At 36.4% G+C, this 13,627-nt stretch overlaps 1 protein-coding gene across 1 annotated transcript in view; it reads right to left on the bottom strand.

Moving 5' to 3' along the window:
• ZFAT (zinc finger and AT-hook domain containing) overlaps nucleotides 1-13,627 on the bottom strand; it is a 92,529-nt gene that overhangs the window by 66,193 nt on the left and 12,709 nt on the right. Inside the window, exons 2-3 of the mRNA XM_086464990.1 lie at nucleotides 10,391-10,561; nucleotides 2,525-2,785 (exon numbers count right to left, since the gene is read on the bottom strand). Coding sequence (XP_086321116.1) covers nucleotides 2,525-2,785; nucleotides 10,391-10,561 — 432 coding nt within the window. The remainder of the gene's footprint in view (nucleotides 1-2,524; nucleotides 2,786-10,390; nucleotides 10,562-13,627) is intronic.

The raw sequence follows: 13,627 nt of genomic DNA, 5'->3' as shown, positions 1-13,627 counted from the left end.
TTTAAATGTCCAATATGATAAGGACTTCAACATTTCCCTTGTGGATCTGTAAAACACAGCAAAACATTTTATTACTTGGAAACCTTTCCTAATGTTTCAACTTCAGCTCAAAACATACATTATGTTTCTCTCAATAAAAAATAACACACAGAATATCAATATATATCTTTCCAATATTTATATGTTTAGCATATTTTAGCAACAGCTAAAACACTATTTTGGTCACAAACCTAAAACACCACATCATAGGAGCTGCTACGAAGAACATTAACTCCAGCCCAGCCAGACCCAGTGCAAAGTGAAAACATGCTTGATTATTAATCAGATGTCCATACAGTGCTAAACTTTGCAAGAAATGAAAAACTTGAGAGGGCAGTAAAAAAATACTGCAGAAAAATCCCAGAAGCATTAGAAAATCAGATAACAGTAATTTCACATTGGAAACATTGATAAAAAGGGGGGAAAAAACCAACCCGTATGTATCAGGTAAGAGGTCAAAGACTAAGGAAGAAGAACTTGCAGTCAAAGTTCCTTATGATTTTTAGCCAATTACTGTGTCTGAAAAGTGAGAGAAGATGCTATTTTCATCTACGTATTCAGAAACCGAAAAATTGTCCCAAAGCAGTTCATATGGTAAAGCCAGAAGTGAAAAGCTTTCCTGTGATGGGACAGTAATCAGCAGACAGCTGAAGACTGAATTTGTAGATATATTCCAAGCAAGAATTATCCCTTCAGGATATAAACAGGCCCCAATACCTTGACAGTTTGCAGTCAAGGTGGGAAGCTTTGGGCTGGAGACATTCTAGCTGTACTAATCACCAACAACTGGAAGCCCTCGGTATCTGCTTCTCAGGAATGACTGACGTTGCTTGATGGGTTTGCTTTTGTCAAAGGATAAATAAAAAACATTTCATCTGCCCAAAACTTAGACTATTTTCTTTTTAAAGAAGGAAAAGGATGAACAATTTACTTTGAAAAATCTGCCAGTGTGTTTTGTAGCAAAACAGATCAAGGTAAGATTTAGGATGTCTAATGAGCTAACAGGTCAAGAACAGTTAATTTGAGTTTATACTGATCTGAGATTTTATTTTAAAAGGACTAGATGATCTTTCAAGGTCCCTTCCAACCCCTAACATTCTGTGATTCTGTGACATTAGAAAAGGCCACATCGCCGAAACAATGCAAATGGAACATCGTACTTAGCACATTCAAACAGCAAAGGGCACGGACACTTGTGGTGTCAGAGGTGAGACAGCTGGAGTAAAGGTCACTATGTATAGTTGAAGAATCCTACCACTGATGATAGTAAAAAAATAACCAGATACTTTATCAAAGCAAGAGTTTCTGTGCTCTGTCAACATATTCTAAGCCTATTTTAATTAGTCTTTGCCACATAAATTAAAACTGTACATCTCACTGAAAGTAAAATAGTCATATTAGTTGTGTATCATAATGACAGATTGGATACAAAAGGGTAATAGAAAACTGGAGAAAAGTCAACGGCGAATTTTGTCTACAAGTAGAATCAACAAGGTATCACGCTAAACAACTATAGCAAAAGCAAAAACCTAATTGTAATGCAAACACAAAACTCACGCAAAGTTGGGAAACTTTGTCAAATGAATTACTTTGTATACATGTGACATTCATAGTTGAACAAAGTTAAACAGCCAGTTGGACTAGGTGATCGTTGTAGGCCCCTTCCAACTATTCTATTCTATATGAATATTTACTGATTTTTTAAACAGGCTTCCTAGAGGGGTGATTAATGCCCCAAGTCTGCCAGTATTTAAGAGTTATTTGGACAATGCCCTTAATAACATGCTTTAACTTTTGGTCAGCCCTGAAGTGGTCAGGCTGTTGGACTAAATGATTCATTGTAAGTCCCTTCGAAATGAAAATATTTATTCTGTTCTGCTCTATTCTATTCTAAAACTTTGAGAGGCTGAATATATTCAAAGCAATTTTAAAGCTGAATTTAAACAATTAACTCTTCATACTCCAACGACAGTCATTCACATAAAGTTGTGTAAAATCGAAGAGGTGAGTTTGGCATTATTTTTCATACAGTACAACAAGCCACCCAGAAAAACAGTCTTTAAATCTATCAAAAGAACAGGACAGAATTCAAGTTTCCCATATCACAGGATAGAAACACCTCTACAGGCTCATCCTTCCTCACCTGTGTGTGATACTTACTTATGTGGCCCACAACACTTCTCACTGGAAAACCATAATCTTCTGTGAGAAAGAACAGTTGCTTATGCCAAAGAAGCATTTCAGGGAGTTTAAGACAATCATTAGTGCAATAAACATTTTGAACTTTTGGAAAAAAATTAAAATACCTTGTCTGACTTTATTCTCAGTTTTGCTTCAACGTGCTTTTTTGTGTTAAAAGAAACAGACAATTCCATTCCATTTAAAATTAACCCTGGGGATTACGAGTTGTTACCAATCAGGTCACAGGATGGAAACGCACTGTTTCACAACATGCTTCAGATATTTTTGTTTGACATTTTCTTACCTCCATCTCCTTCCTCCTCTCCTTCATTTAAAACAATAATGCAGATATGTTTCCTCAGCTGACGCGTGTTGGAGAACTTCCGATTGCATTTCCTACATTCCAAGCTGCCTGGTGAGACTTCAGACAGTTCTGGTGCTTCTTCTGTCCCAGGTGGAGTTTCTTCACTTGGAACAGGGTTATTTTCTGCCACATCTTCATCTGTACAAAACTTCTTAGTAGACCCTTTTGGTCTGCCCCTTTTCCTCTTCACTACAAGAAGGTCTAGAAAAGAAAGCTATAATTAAATTCCACAGCTAATTAGCTAATATCCATCTGACCTTTGAAAAACATGAATATTAAATAAAGTTTGAGAGCCTCTATCCCTAAAGCTGAAAAAAAAAGGTTAGCTTGACACAAACTTATTTTTAAGCAGTGGTATTTGTTGGCATTTCTGCTAGCTGCAAAGCAGCAACATTTGTGTTACTGAGATCGGCAGATGTCAAAGTGGCACAGTTTTACAGAAATTACACTGCAAGCGCTCTTTGAGATTGTTGTATATTTGCATGCATATTCTACAAAGTTGCTCTGCTGTGTTCTGACACTCTACAAAAAAGTCTTTTTAAGTGAAATCACTCTCAAAGAAATTCCTTAAACTGAGATATATTCAGAGAAAAACAAGTTTCTCTTTTAAAACCGAAAGTTCATTGTCATTTTAGTAAGTTGAACAGTTACTCTCTAATTTCCTGTCATTCTTTATTGTTAGCACTTTCTAGCCAAAAGTTGTTATAAAAAATTGTTGGCAACAAATAAATTCCAGAAGTCATGCAAAAATATGTTTCCTTAATGAGTACTTCAAATAATTAAAATCAAAAGTAATCCACATTTCTTAATAAACACAACATAACTTTACATCTCCGTATTTCTGTAGAGGGAACATGGATAAAATCAATGAGGTGTAGTGAACACAGAAATGCATAACAATGTAAAAAACATCACACTCGTATTTCCTGCTTAAGACTCCTCTCATCACTGCTGTAGTTACTTCAAAAGCCAACTTGCTGTCACCCACCCACAGACATAACTGTTGACTTCACTGACCAAACCAACTAGATAACAAAGAAAACTTTTAGTCAACAAAAGCAGATACTCAGAAGGTAGGGGGGAAACTTCTGGATAGCTGTGAAGTTACTGCGGGAGATTTCATCCTAGCTATAAATTACTTCTATCTAATAGCTTAAGACAATGAAAAGAATCAGTCTCTATCTTTCTTGCTAATCTCAGGCGTTGCTTGATTGGTTTTTTACTTCTTTATACTTGGCTTCCTGAGGAATTATCCAATTGTTATTGTATAGAATTTGTATATTTGTTATTGTGTACTGAACTTGCTCTTCTGCAAGAAACTATCAGTTCACAAACAGCAAAGCATGGTAGCGTTTACACGATTGTTTTGAGTCTGAGCAGACACCTGGTGAAGTATCATACCTACTCAGCGTAGAAGGAAAAATTAGCATGCATCAAAACGAGCTTGCCTGATGGTGTATGGAGAAACAGGACAGAGTCAGGCTTCTTCCAGGCTTTTAGGATTCATCTTATCTAATGTTAGACACTTGAGCTCTCAAAGTAGTTAATATTTGTCCTCTATATCTAAGGAACAGAGAAACCGCTCTTCAGAGTGCAGTTCAGATCACCTAAGCCGTGAATTGTCTCTGGATCCCAGGGTGACTTAATATCCCAGTTTAAGAACCTTCAGTTATGTGCAGCGAATTCCAGCTTTGAGAATTAAAAGGTAAAAGAGCCTGATGTGGTCATCGTAATTGCAAAAAAAAACCCGGAGTATAATGTGCATTAACATGTGCTAAGTGAAACAGAACAGGAATGAAGCACCTGTCAGCCATCATCTTTGTAACATCAGAGACAGACAAAGGACTGGCACATACAAAAATTTTGCCGAGAACTCTGTTTTTAACGCTCAGGAAAAACCACACAAACTCAAAGCGAAGCAGTCCCTTAAAGTCTTTTTACACTAAAATACTTCCAAAACTTGAGACTTGTGCAAAAATAAAAAATAAAATTATTCTCCTCGGAACTTTGTATTTTCACTGTTGGTTTGGGCTTCTTTGTTTGTTTGTTTGTTTTTCACAGCACAGATGGTAGAAGTATGAAATATGTCTTCTGGGTTCCAAGACAGAAATGCCCAGTAATTAAGCAATTCTTGCCGTTCCAAAGGTTTGAAAGTATCATGAGATTACTCAAGCTAAAAGAGACTGGCAGTACTACACATGTTTCTCCTGCTGCTATTCCAGAAACTTTCACCAAACCAGTGTGTATCAAGAACAAAGGTTAAGAGGTGTCTAACGTTTTTATCAAGTATTCATCAAGCCGACAGCCTACCTTCTGCCTGATAAACTGATACTGACAATGTAAAAGTCTGAAAAAATCATGAAAGGAGAGAATATTAAAAAAAAGAAAAAACACATAAAACCAAACCCCAAATAATTTTCAAGCACATGTGCCAAAAGACCTTACTAAACTGGGTGACTTAGAGCATATGGAAAAATAAATGACCTCAAGGAATCTTAAGGGAAGACGACGCAAGAGAACAGGAGGTGCTGGCAGCTTCTGATTCAAAATCTGTTCAACATTTCCCTTAATATACCAGACAAACAAAAACCACACACAGGGAGTATAGCTTTGAGTTAATCATGTAATTAATATCAAGTGAAAAAGAAAGCATTCTGTCTTGTTATAAAAGTGGCGGAGCACTTGTCTGCTTAAATATAATGTAGTAAGAACACTAAAAGCCTCGTTATGAGTAGGAAAAGAGCAACCTTGTCACCTAAGGTTTTGCAGCCCTCCATCAGCAGTGTTCTGAATGTGTGTGCTACTGCACTCCACCGAATTATCGGCCAAAAGGACAGGGGTGATTTCAGTGCTCTCAAAACTTCTCTTTGCTACCATTCCTTATTTTGATATCCATCAATCACAGCAGTCGGTATTTGGTGCCTTGAGTTAAAGAAATTAACACGCAATTAAATCAAGCAAACAAACATTTATCTTCCTGTCAACCTGTAAAAAGGTCACAGTTTGACAATGTGTCAAACCTAGTATGAGGAATACAGATGTGGATACTGCTCAGGTTACTATGAAGTGATTAAATCCCAGGATCTGAAGAATGAACGCAACCACCATATTCCCTGTGTACGATATTCTTTTATTCTTTTACAACGCGATCATCAGATTACCCAACAAAAAGAAATGAAGCAGCATCAGGTACAAGAGGGATGTTCTTCCTGACTGTTTTAATGTAAACTGAATGAACACCAGAACAGCACTTTCACACTAAAGACAGAAGTTGAAACAAAATCTTGTATGCAAGTGGAAACGTGACAACTGCTCCTTTAGAAGGCTGGCGGTAGAACCTCTTCTATGGCCTACAAAATTGTAGTTCTCATCGCTGCGACTACTAACGGTGCGGCAAACATAGAAAGAATCTCTAGATTTTGCAACTGTTTGTAAATGAGCCTACCAGTAGAAGACTTTACAGCAGTTCTCAAATATTTATAAAGGCTTGGTGGCAGGCACTGGGTAGCGACTTACCCAGGAACAGGAGGCCTCATGTGGGCAACTGATACATCACCAGGACTTCCGAGGCTTATGACAGTCATTACATTTCCTTGCTCCTTGTTTTCCTCTTTCCACAACAAAACATACCTCAAGCTACTTTGAGTTAGCAATGCGGAATTAATTTTTTAATGATGCACACGACCATAAATTCCAGCTGTTTCTCTCTCTCCAGCTTGCCACCAGCTAGCAATTCATGCTGCATTGTACTAATCACAGTTCAAAGCACCACCCAAAATTAACAATACGCAGTAACTGAATAGTAGCATATCGTCATTCATCTGTTAGTACACAACCAAGTGAATCAGAAACATCATCACTTGTGAGAAAAAAGAATCTGCCTAACTGTCAAAAATAAAGTAGTATATTAAATTAAAAAACACACCCAACAAAAAAAACAATCAACACTTATTTCAAGGATGCTTAGTCAGAAGTAGAAGTTTTAAATTGGTCATTAAAAAGATTTTAAAAGTAAGATCCTGTTCTCCCAAGAACAACTTAGTTGTTTCTGGGGATTTTACACTCATCACAGACTCACTGAAACTCATCTTTATGTTGGCTGGTATGGGATGAGCAATGGTAATATTTGGGGAAGATATTCTGTGCTATGCTATATAATTATGTACTCAGAGACATAAAAAAGGCACTTCAAAAACAGAAGAATGAAATAAACTGTATGTCTATTTTTATACTGTTCCTTCATAGGAATTATTCACATAAGCATCTCCAAATCAGTCCATTTAATAATCAATTGTCTCAAAAATATTCAGAACATGAGTAACACAGAACATTTCCATTTATGAGGCCTTCATGCTATTATACAGCAGAATTATATTTAATTAATCCCATGAAGTTTAGCTAAGCTATATATATATATATATACACAATCACAATCAGAGTCTATTGAGGTCTGTGATTGTTTCAATTACTTAATTTTTTTTGGATCATGCTACATAAAAGTAGAGGTTCACAACCAGACCTCCAGAGCATTAGGCCCTAGGCAACATTTTTTTAAAGTTCACTTTTAAAATAAAACAAATTTCAAGAAAAGGAAACATAAAATTAAAGTAACAGCAACTTCACTGTTGAGTATTTTTAACTCTTTGTAGATTAGACTGTAGACCACATAGATCCTGGCACGTCAGCACTGTGGATTCCACTGGGCTTAATGATCCTCAGTACAGTGTCTACCTCAAAACCAAGCTTTACCAAAACTGATTGACTAAAGGACAACACCCTCCAAGGGTAGTTGACTGGTATGGGATGAGCAATGGTAACATGTCATCAATATTTTCCAAAGTTATTTTGTTATGTACAGGAAAACACAATAAATGGTTAAGACTATACACTGTAAATATATCATAGATTTTCCTCCTCTGGTTTTGTACCCCTCAGCCTTAACTCAATCACACATATAAATAAAGTTACAAAATGTCTTCAATAAAACATACCTCTGACTCTAGAAGAGTACGAGCTGTAAGATATCCCTGTTAAATGGTCATCCCATCCACAGCCTTACACTGTTACTGTTCTGTATGTGTACAGATCACGGCACCTAGGAACACCTCTCATCCCCCAAGCGTGAATGCACGCTCTAGTTGTATCCTGCGTTCAAGTGAGGATGAGGCTGATGCACATGCCACAGTTTAAAGTGACCCTAATGAGTTAAACCCCTTGGAGAAAATTATGATACCCTGAACGTAACTTTCTTCAAGATTTCATGATCAATACAGCGTGTATCCCGTAACGCAGATATAGCCTAAACCAAACAACAATTCATCAGGGAATAATATTATGAACAGGTGAAGCTAGGGCCATTGATGCTGTCCTGCAAATCATTACCAGTCTGACTAAGTAGAAGTGAATAAAAACCAGCAGAGAGTTTTGACAAGCACTCTGAAGGAGACAGAGATCGCTGTGAAAAGTTATGAAAGGAAAGCCTATGCAAAAGTGGAGTATGAGTGACTACAGTTAACCAGTAAATACCTGTCCTTTCCCAAACAAAAACAGCTCCAGCGCTGGACAAAATGTGACCTATGCATAATTTGCAAACCAGCAACATCTGCCTGGTACCCTTGGTTCCACTTGATAAAAAAATTCTAACATCACCCTGCCAAAATGGTTGGGACAAATCGACTCCAAATAGATCATGACCTAACTATGGGAAAGTGGCATGACTAAGTAAAATTCAGCAGAGAGCACTGCCAAGCATTTTACTTGTTCACAGTACTTCTAAAATCATTAATTTATTAATCAGGCAGAACAAATAGCTCCATTAACAACCCAGCATTCACTTGTCTATACCAATTCTGGAGTAGCTATAGTGCTTACCAATATTTAGAAGAGAAACTATGCTTTCCAAGGACAAAAAGATGTTCACCTATCAACCAACGAGTATTAAAAAGAAGCTGTAATTTCTACAACTGTCACTCATCAATCACTTCTCCTTTCAGTGACAATACAGAATTACTATGAAGAAGGGTCCACTGAGATAAAAATTGTATATTATAAAGTTTTATCTGCTGCAGATTCCATAACAGGAGAGAAAAAATTGATGTCTTGAAAGAACTCTCCAAATTCCTATATTCTACTGTGAAATACCCTATTTTTTCAAAGAGAATACAGGAAATAATTGAATAGGACTTCAGAACAGCATACCCTCTTCTCCGATCAATCTGTGTGATGGGAAAGAAGAAATATTGAAGTATGTCTAGAACACAAGTTGAAAACTATGTGAAAATAATTTACCTTGACATTCTTACTGACAGCAGATGGCAAAGAGTTGGGCTACATAATCTGAAAAAAGTGGCACCATATGATCATATCAGATGATGAAAAGTATTCACCAAGAATAATGGAAAAGGTAACTTATGAATATGTAACTTAACATACGAATGTTGTATTTTACATAATTAGATTTGCAAAGTTATTTTCTTAAATGCTGCATATGTCTAATTTCTGTTGCTTTAGATCATAAGAGTAATGACATACTATTCTCATAACTGTACAATGCTTGACAAAATACAATGCAAAAACTGCAGACAGTCCCTGACACACATGCAAAAAGAAGTTTACAGGAGAGCCTTTTTACTAAAAGGAATAAGAATATGCTACAAAGTACCCGCCTCACTGTGCTCAGAAATACAACTTAGTGAAGGGATAACAGGAAACAAAGATTTAAGAAGGGAAGATGCATCCTGCATGCCTGAGAAATTCATTCTGTATAATTACAATAGAATGGCATTTTGAAACTTGATGTAGAGCTGATATTTATTCATCTTCTGCTGCTGCACTGTTAATTTTAGGCATTGTGTAAAATAATCATCTGGTGCAATTTTCCCGCACAAACCATCCAAGGAGATAGCAGCTACAGTTGAACACTACATGATCATTATTAGAAATATCTTCTTATATTGAAGTTAATATAATTACTGAATTACTGCTGGTAAACAAACGAAGAAATATCACATGCATATGGTAATGATAAAAAATTCTTTTAAGTATGATATTAGAGTGGTTTTGTTCATAAGCTCAGTTTTTAAAATCCAGAAATCATAACCACTGGAAAATTATGTTGAGTAAGAGGTTTGCCAACACATAAATCCATTGCTCAGTAAGGTCTAAAAGAAGATATAATGATGAAGTCTGAATTATTTTCAACCATTGCTAATATTACAAGGGACTGCGATTATGATCGGTTAAAAATGGAATGAATGTAACTTTTTCCACTGCAGAGTAAAACTGTTCTGTGTAACTAATCCAACCCTTTGACTACCAGACTGCTTTATTTACCAGTGCCAATAACAAAGCTCAGTTATAAATTACGAACCATGTCACTTCCTTTTTGGAACAGAACTATAAATATTATCTGAATCACAACAAACAAGTTAGACAATTCGGAAAGCTCACCACCATTCCTAAGACCTCCATCTATGGTGTCCTGGTTGCCTTCCACTGCTGTTACACAGCCTTCCCACTGCTATTACGTAGCTCAAATTAAAGCTGCAGGAAGCAGACTTTGCTATACTTGATATTTAAAATTAATAGACCCATGTCATCATCCCCTATGACAAGCTGAAGTTATCTACATCTGTCCTCCAATCTATTCTGCATCAAATGAAATTCAGGGTGGCAGTTGTACAGTGACCATTATTTTAAAAAGCTATTTAAATCATCCTATACACAATGCAGAATCATCACACCGCAGGTTTTATTTAAAAAATAAATTACTTTGAAAATTACATTCTTCCCATTTTATGAATGTACCTTCTCCATCTTTGTTTATACTGGTGGGTACTGTTAGAGGTTGGAGTGGAATAATGATGTCATCCACATTGGTCCCTTCTTCTGTGTGCTTCTCAGAGACGTGAGACAATAGTTCGGATTGATTTGGTGAAAATAAGTTACAAAGCTTGCACATGAAGATGGAACTGATTCCTGAAAAACAAGTTTAAAAACAAGGAGTTAGTATTTCCAAATTTAAGTTCTTTATTTATATTGCCACTAGTTACTGAGATTTTGGTTCAGCTAACACAGTAACTACCAATTAACTTAATACACTTAACAGACAGTAACGAGCTGAAATGAAGAATGTTACACCATTAAATGAAGACATTAATAATAAATCCCAAAATTAATTCATTTAAGAAATGGTTAAACTCCTACTCAGGTACTCACAGGGCAAAAAATTTCTTCTGGCTCAGATCTCAGAAATTTTCTAACAAAACCGAAAAGGAAGCGGGATAGATTAAGCCTTTTCCTCCTTTCCAGCCTCAGACAACATTACAATTTCATTTTTTTCAAACGTATGGCAAAATTTTACAAGACATTAAGTCATTGTCCAGGTTTGTTGTGTGTATAAATGCAAAACAGTTTATCCTTTACAAAGCAGCTCTGAAATACAGCTGGGCTCCAAATCTTAATTTATGTTCATGGACCTCACTGTTCTTTCCTGCATGTACTTAACATTTCTACTCACCTCACCTAAGCAAGTGTAATTCTCTAATAACCTGTGTAAGTGCTGGAAACAAAAGAAGGAAGGAAGAATTAAATACCACAAAAAATAAAAGGAAACTTTTCCTTCACTATAGTAACATTTGTTTGAAAATAAATATATTTTATAAAAAATATAAGCTTTCATGTGTCATTTTCACCTTAGCACGTTACCATGAGCATACCCTGTGAGTTAAAAATGTTAAGTGCGTGGTTTCAGCGGTCATTGAGGAAGGTCAAAACATCTGCAGCGCTACAGACCATAAAATGTTGCATCATATGAGAGTCACAGCTATGCAATCACATAATTTTCCTTTCTCCTTCTGTCCATTCACTTCAGAGCTGTACAAACACAAAGGTTTTTTTCTTCTTTTACCCCAATACTTTACAAAAATATCAGGCCTCATTTTGACCCATCTACATGGAGGAAAATGGGCAGGAATAGGAGGAAAATTCAAGGAGGGGAAAAGAAGTTTTCCTCTCAAAACAAAACATGTCATATCGGCCTCAGAGGCAATATTAACATCCAACATTAACAAAACCATCTAGTATTTCATACACTTTGACATACAAGTTCTATGAAAAATTCCTGTTGATTCAAAAAAAGCCCTCAACAAACCAAAAACCTTCAAAGCAGCAGCAACTGAAGAATTTCATTAAAACTTTCCTCAGTCAATGCTTCGAACAGAAATTTTACAGAACTTTTTAGACAAAACTTTATTTGTTTTGGGTTTTTTTTAATTCATAGGTACTAGAGGTGTGATGTGAAAGCAAAGCCACAAGAGAGTAGGTAACAATAAAGAAGGGTTAATATAAAGTCAACAATTCAGAAAAACCCAGCTAAAAAAGAAAGCTCATAAATTTTGGCAGAGAGCTAATCCAGAGGACTTTGTTTACTTCTAAAACTGCTGCCATGTTTTAATGGTTTGATTTTTCAACAGTCCCTGCTCCCTTCTGTGTCCAATGAAACCTAACAACACCCAGGAATCAATTTCAACAGCACGTGAAAATTTTTCTTCAGCTACATATACAAACTCCTGGCCCACAGACTGGTTTCAATTGCTGCTCTCCCTCCACCTCCCCAAGGAAAATTAGGGACATACACTCATTGAAATCAAACTGGAGCAACCAATGCTATTTGAGGCACAAACCAGGCCACAGATTAGCTGGATAACTACAGAAATAAAGTGGTATTTTGTGAACTTTGGGATGAATCTGGGGGGAAGAGAACAGGGAAGCTGTATTTTTGGGACCTGTTTTCAAAACAATCCCAAGCAAAACTCCCTACCCCTATTCAACATTATTCCCCTCCCTTCACGACCCATTAATTATACAGTTCACCCCACTCAAGAAAAAACCAAGTTTAAGGTGTCCTGAATGTTAAGAACAGCAGAGCTGGCTCTCTTTTACAGTTATTTGCACATGAAACTATAACAAAAGCATCCTCATCTTCAGAAATAACACAACTACCTCCGAACTAAAGCAGCGTATGCCTTCATCTCTTTTTAAACATCCCTGAAAAACAACTCAAATACTGTTCCTGTTGTTTGAAATACACTCTGTACTACATACACAAGCAGCTACATAAAATGTATAACACACTCAACACGTTCTTAGGAGCTCAGTAGGGCTCCTTCTCAGGCATTCTGCTATCTTGAGCACACACACATTTCTATTTTGATTGCAGTGTGTTTATAATGGAAATGTTCCTTTGAATCAGTTCCTTTGAACTAGTTCTGCTCTAGTGAGCATTAACCATTTTTTTTCTCTTTAAAAAAAAAAAAAAGTGAATAAAGTCTGTTAATGACCGGTGGATGACAACTGTTATCTCCAAATGTAAATGCACATTTAAGATTCACACTACAAAACCTGTATTTACATAAAGCTTTAACTAACACTGAATATTGAATTCTATGATTTACCTGACACTTCCATTCCGAGGATTTATTTGTCACTGTATCTGCTTCCTGTCTTGCTAGTTGTTTTCCCTAAAAGTTCAGGCTAACTGCTTAGCATCTCCTGTCTCCTTCAACAGTTGCAATCAGTACTCACAGGGCACTTTATCTCTCACTCCTGCCAGTGAGGTCTTGAAGATAAGCAGAAGAACAAGATGAACCCCCAAAAGTCTCTGTGGTTGTTTAAAGTGCCTGATTACACAAACCATCAAACAGAAGTAAAGCTGGAACAACACCAGAAGTGAACAGACCAGGTGGAAGAGAACAGTGTGTTAGTGAAGGTGCAGAAAGCATCAGGAGAACATGCAGAAGATGCATGTGCTTTGCTCAGAGGTGAGATGGAAACAAAACTGAGTCAAGAAATAATTTTAGGAAGAATGAGCAGAAAAGGAGATCAGACAGCAGACAATAAACCGTGCTGATCACAGGCCTAAACAACTAGATCAGGAGTAAGCAAACAATAATTGATTAACCAGTTGCTAATTAGGTGGTATAGCAATAGAGCAATGAATTATAGTCAATTAAGTCTAAAAATCAAATAAGCAATAAGTTAATT

Source organism: Leptosomus discolor, chromosome 5, assembly GCF_034619465.1.
Source record: "Leptosomus discolor isolate bLepDis1 chromosome 5, bLepDis1.hap2, whole genome shotgun sequence".
Lineage (NCBI taxonomy): Eukaryota > Metazoa > Chordata > Aves > Leptosomiformes > Leptosomidae > Leptosomus > Leptosomus discolor.
This window is presented reverse-complemented; position numbering and strand designations above follow the sequence as displayed.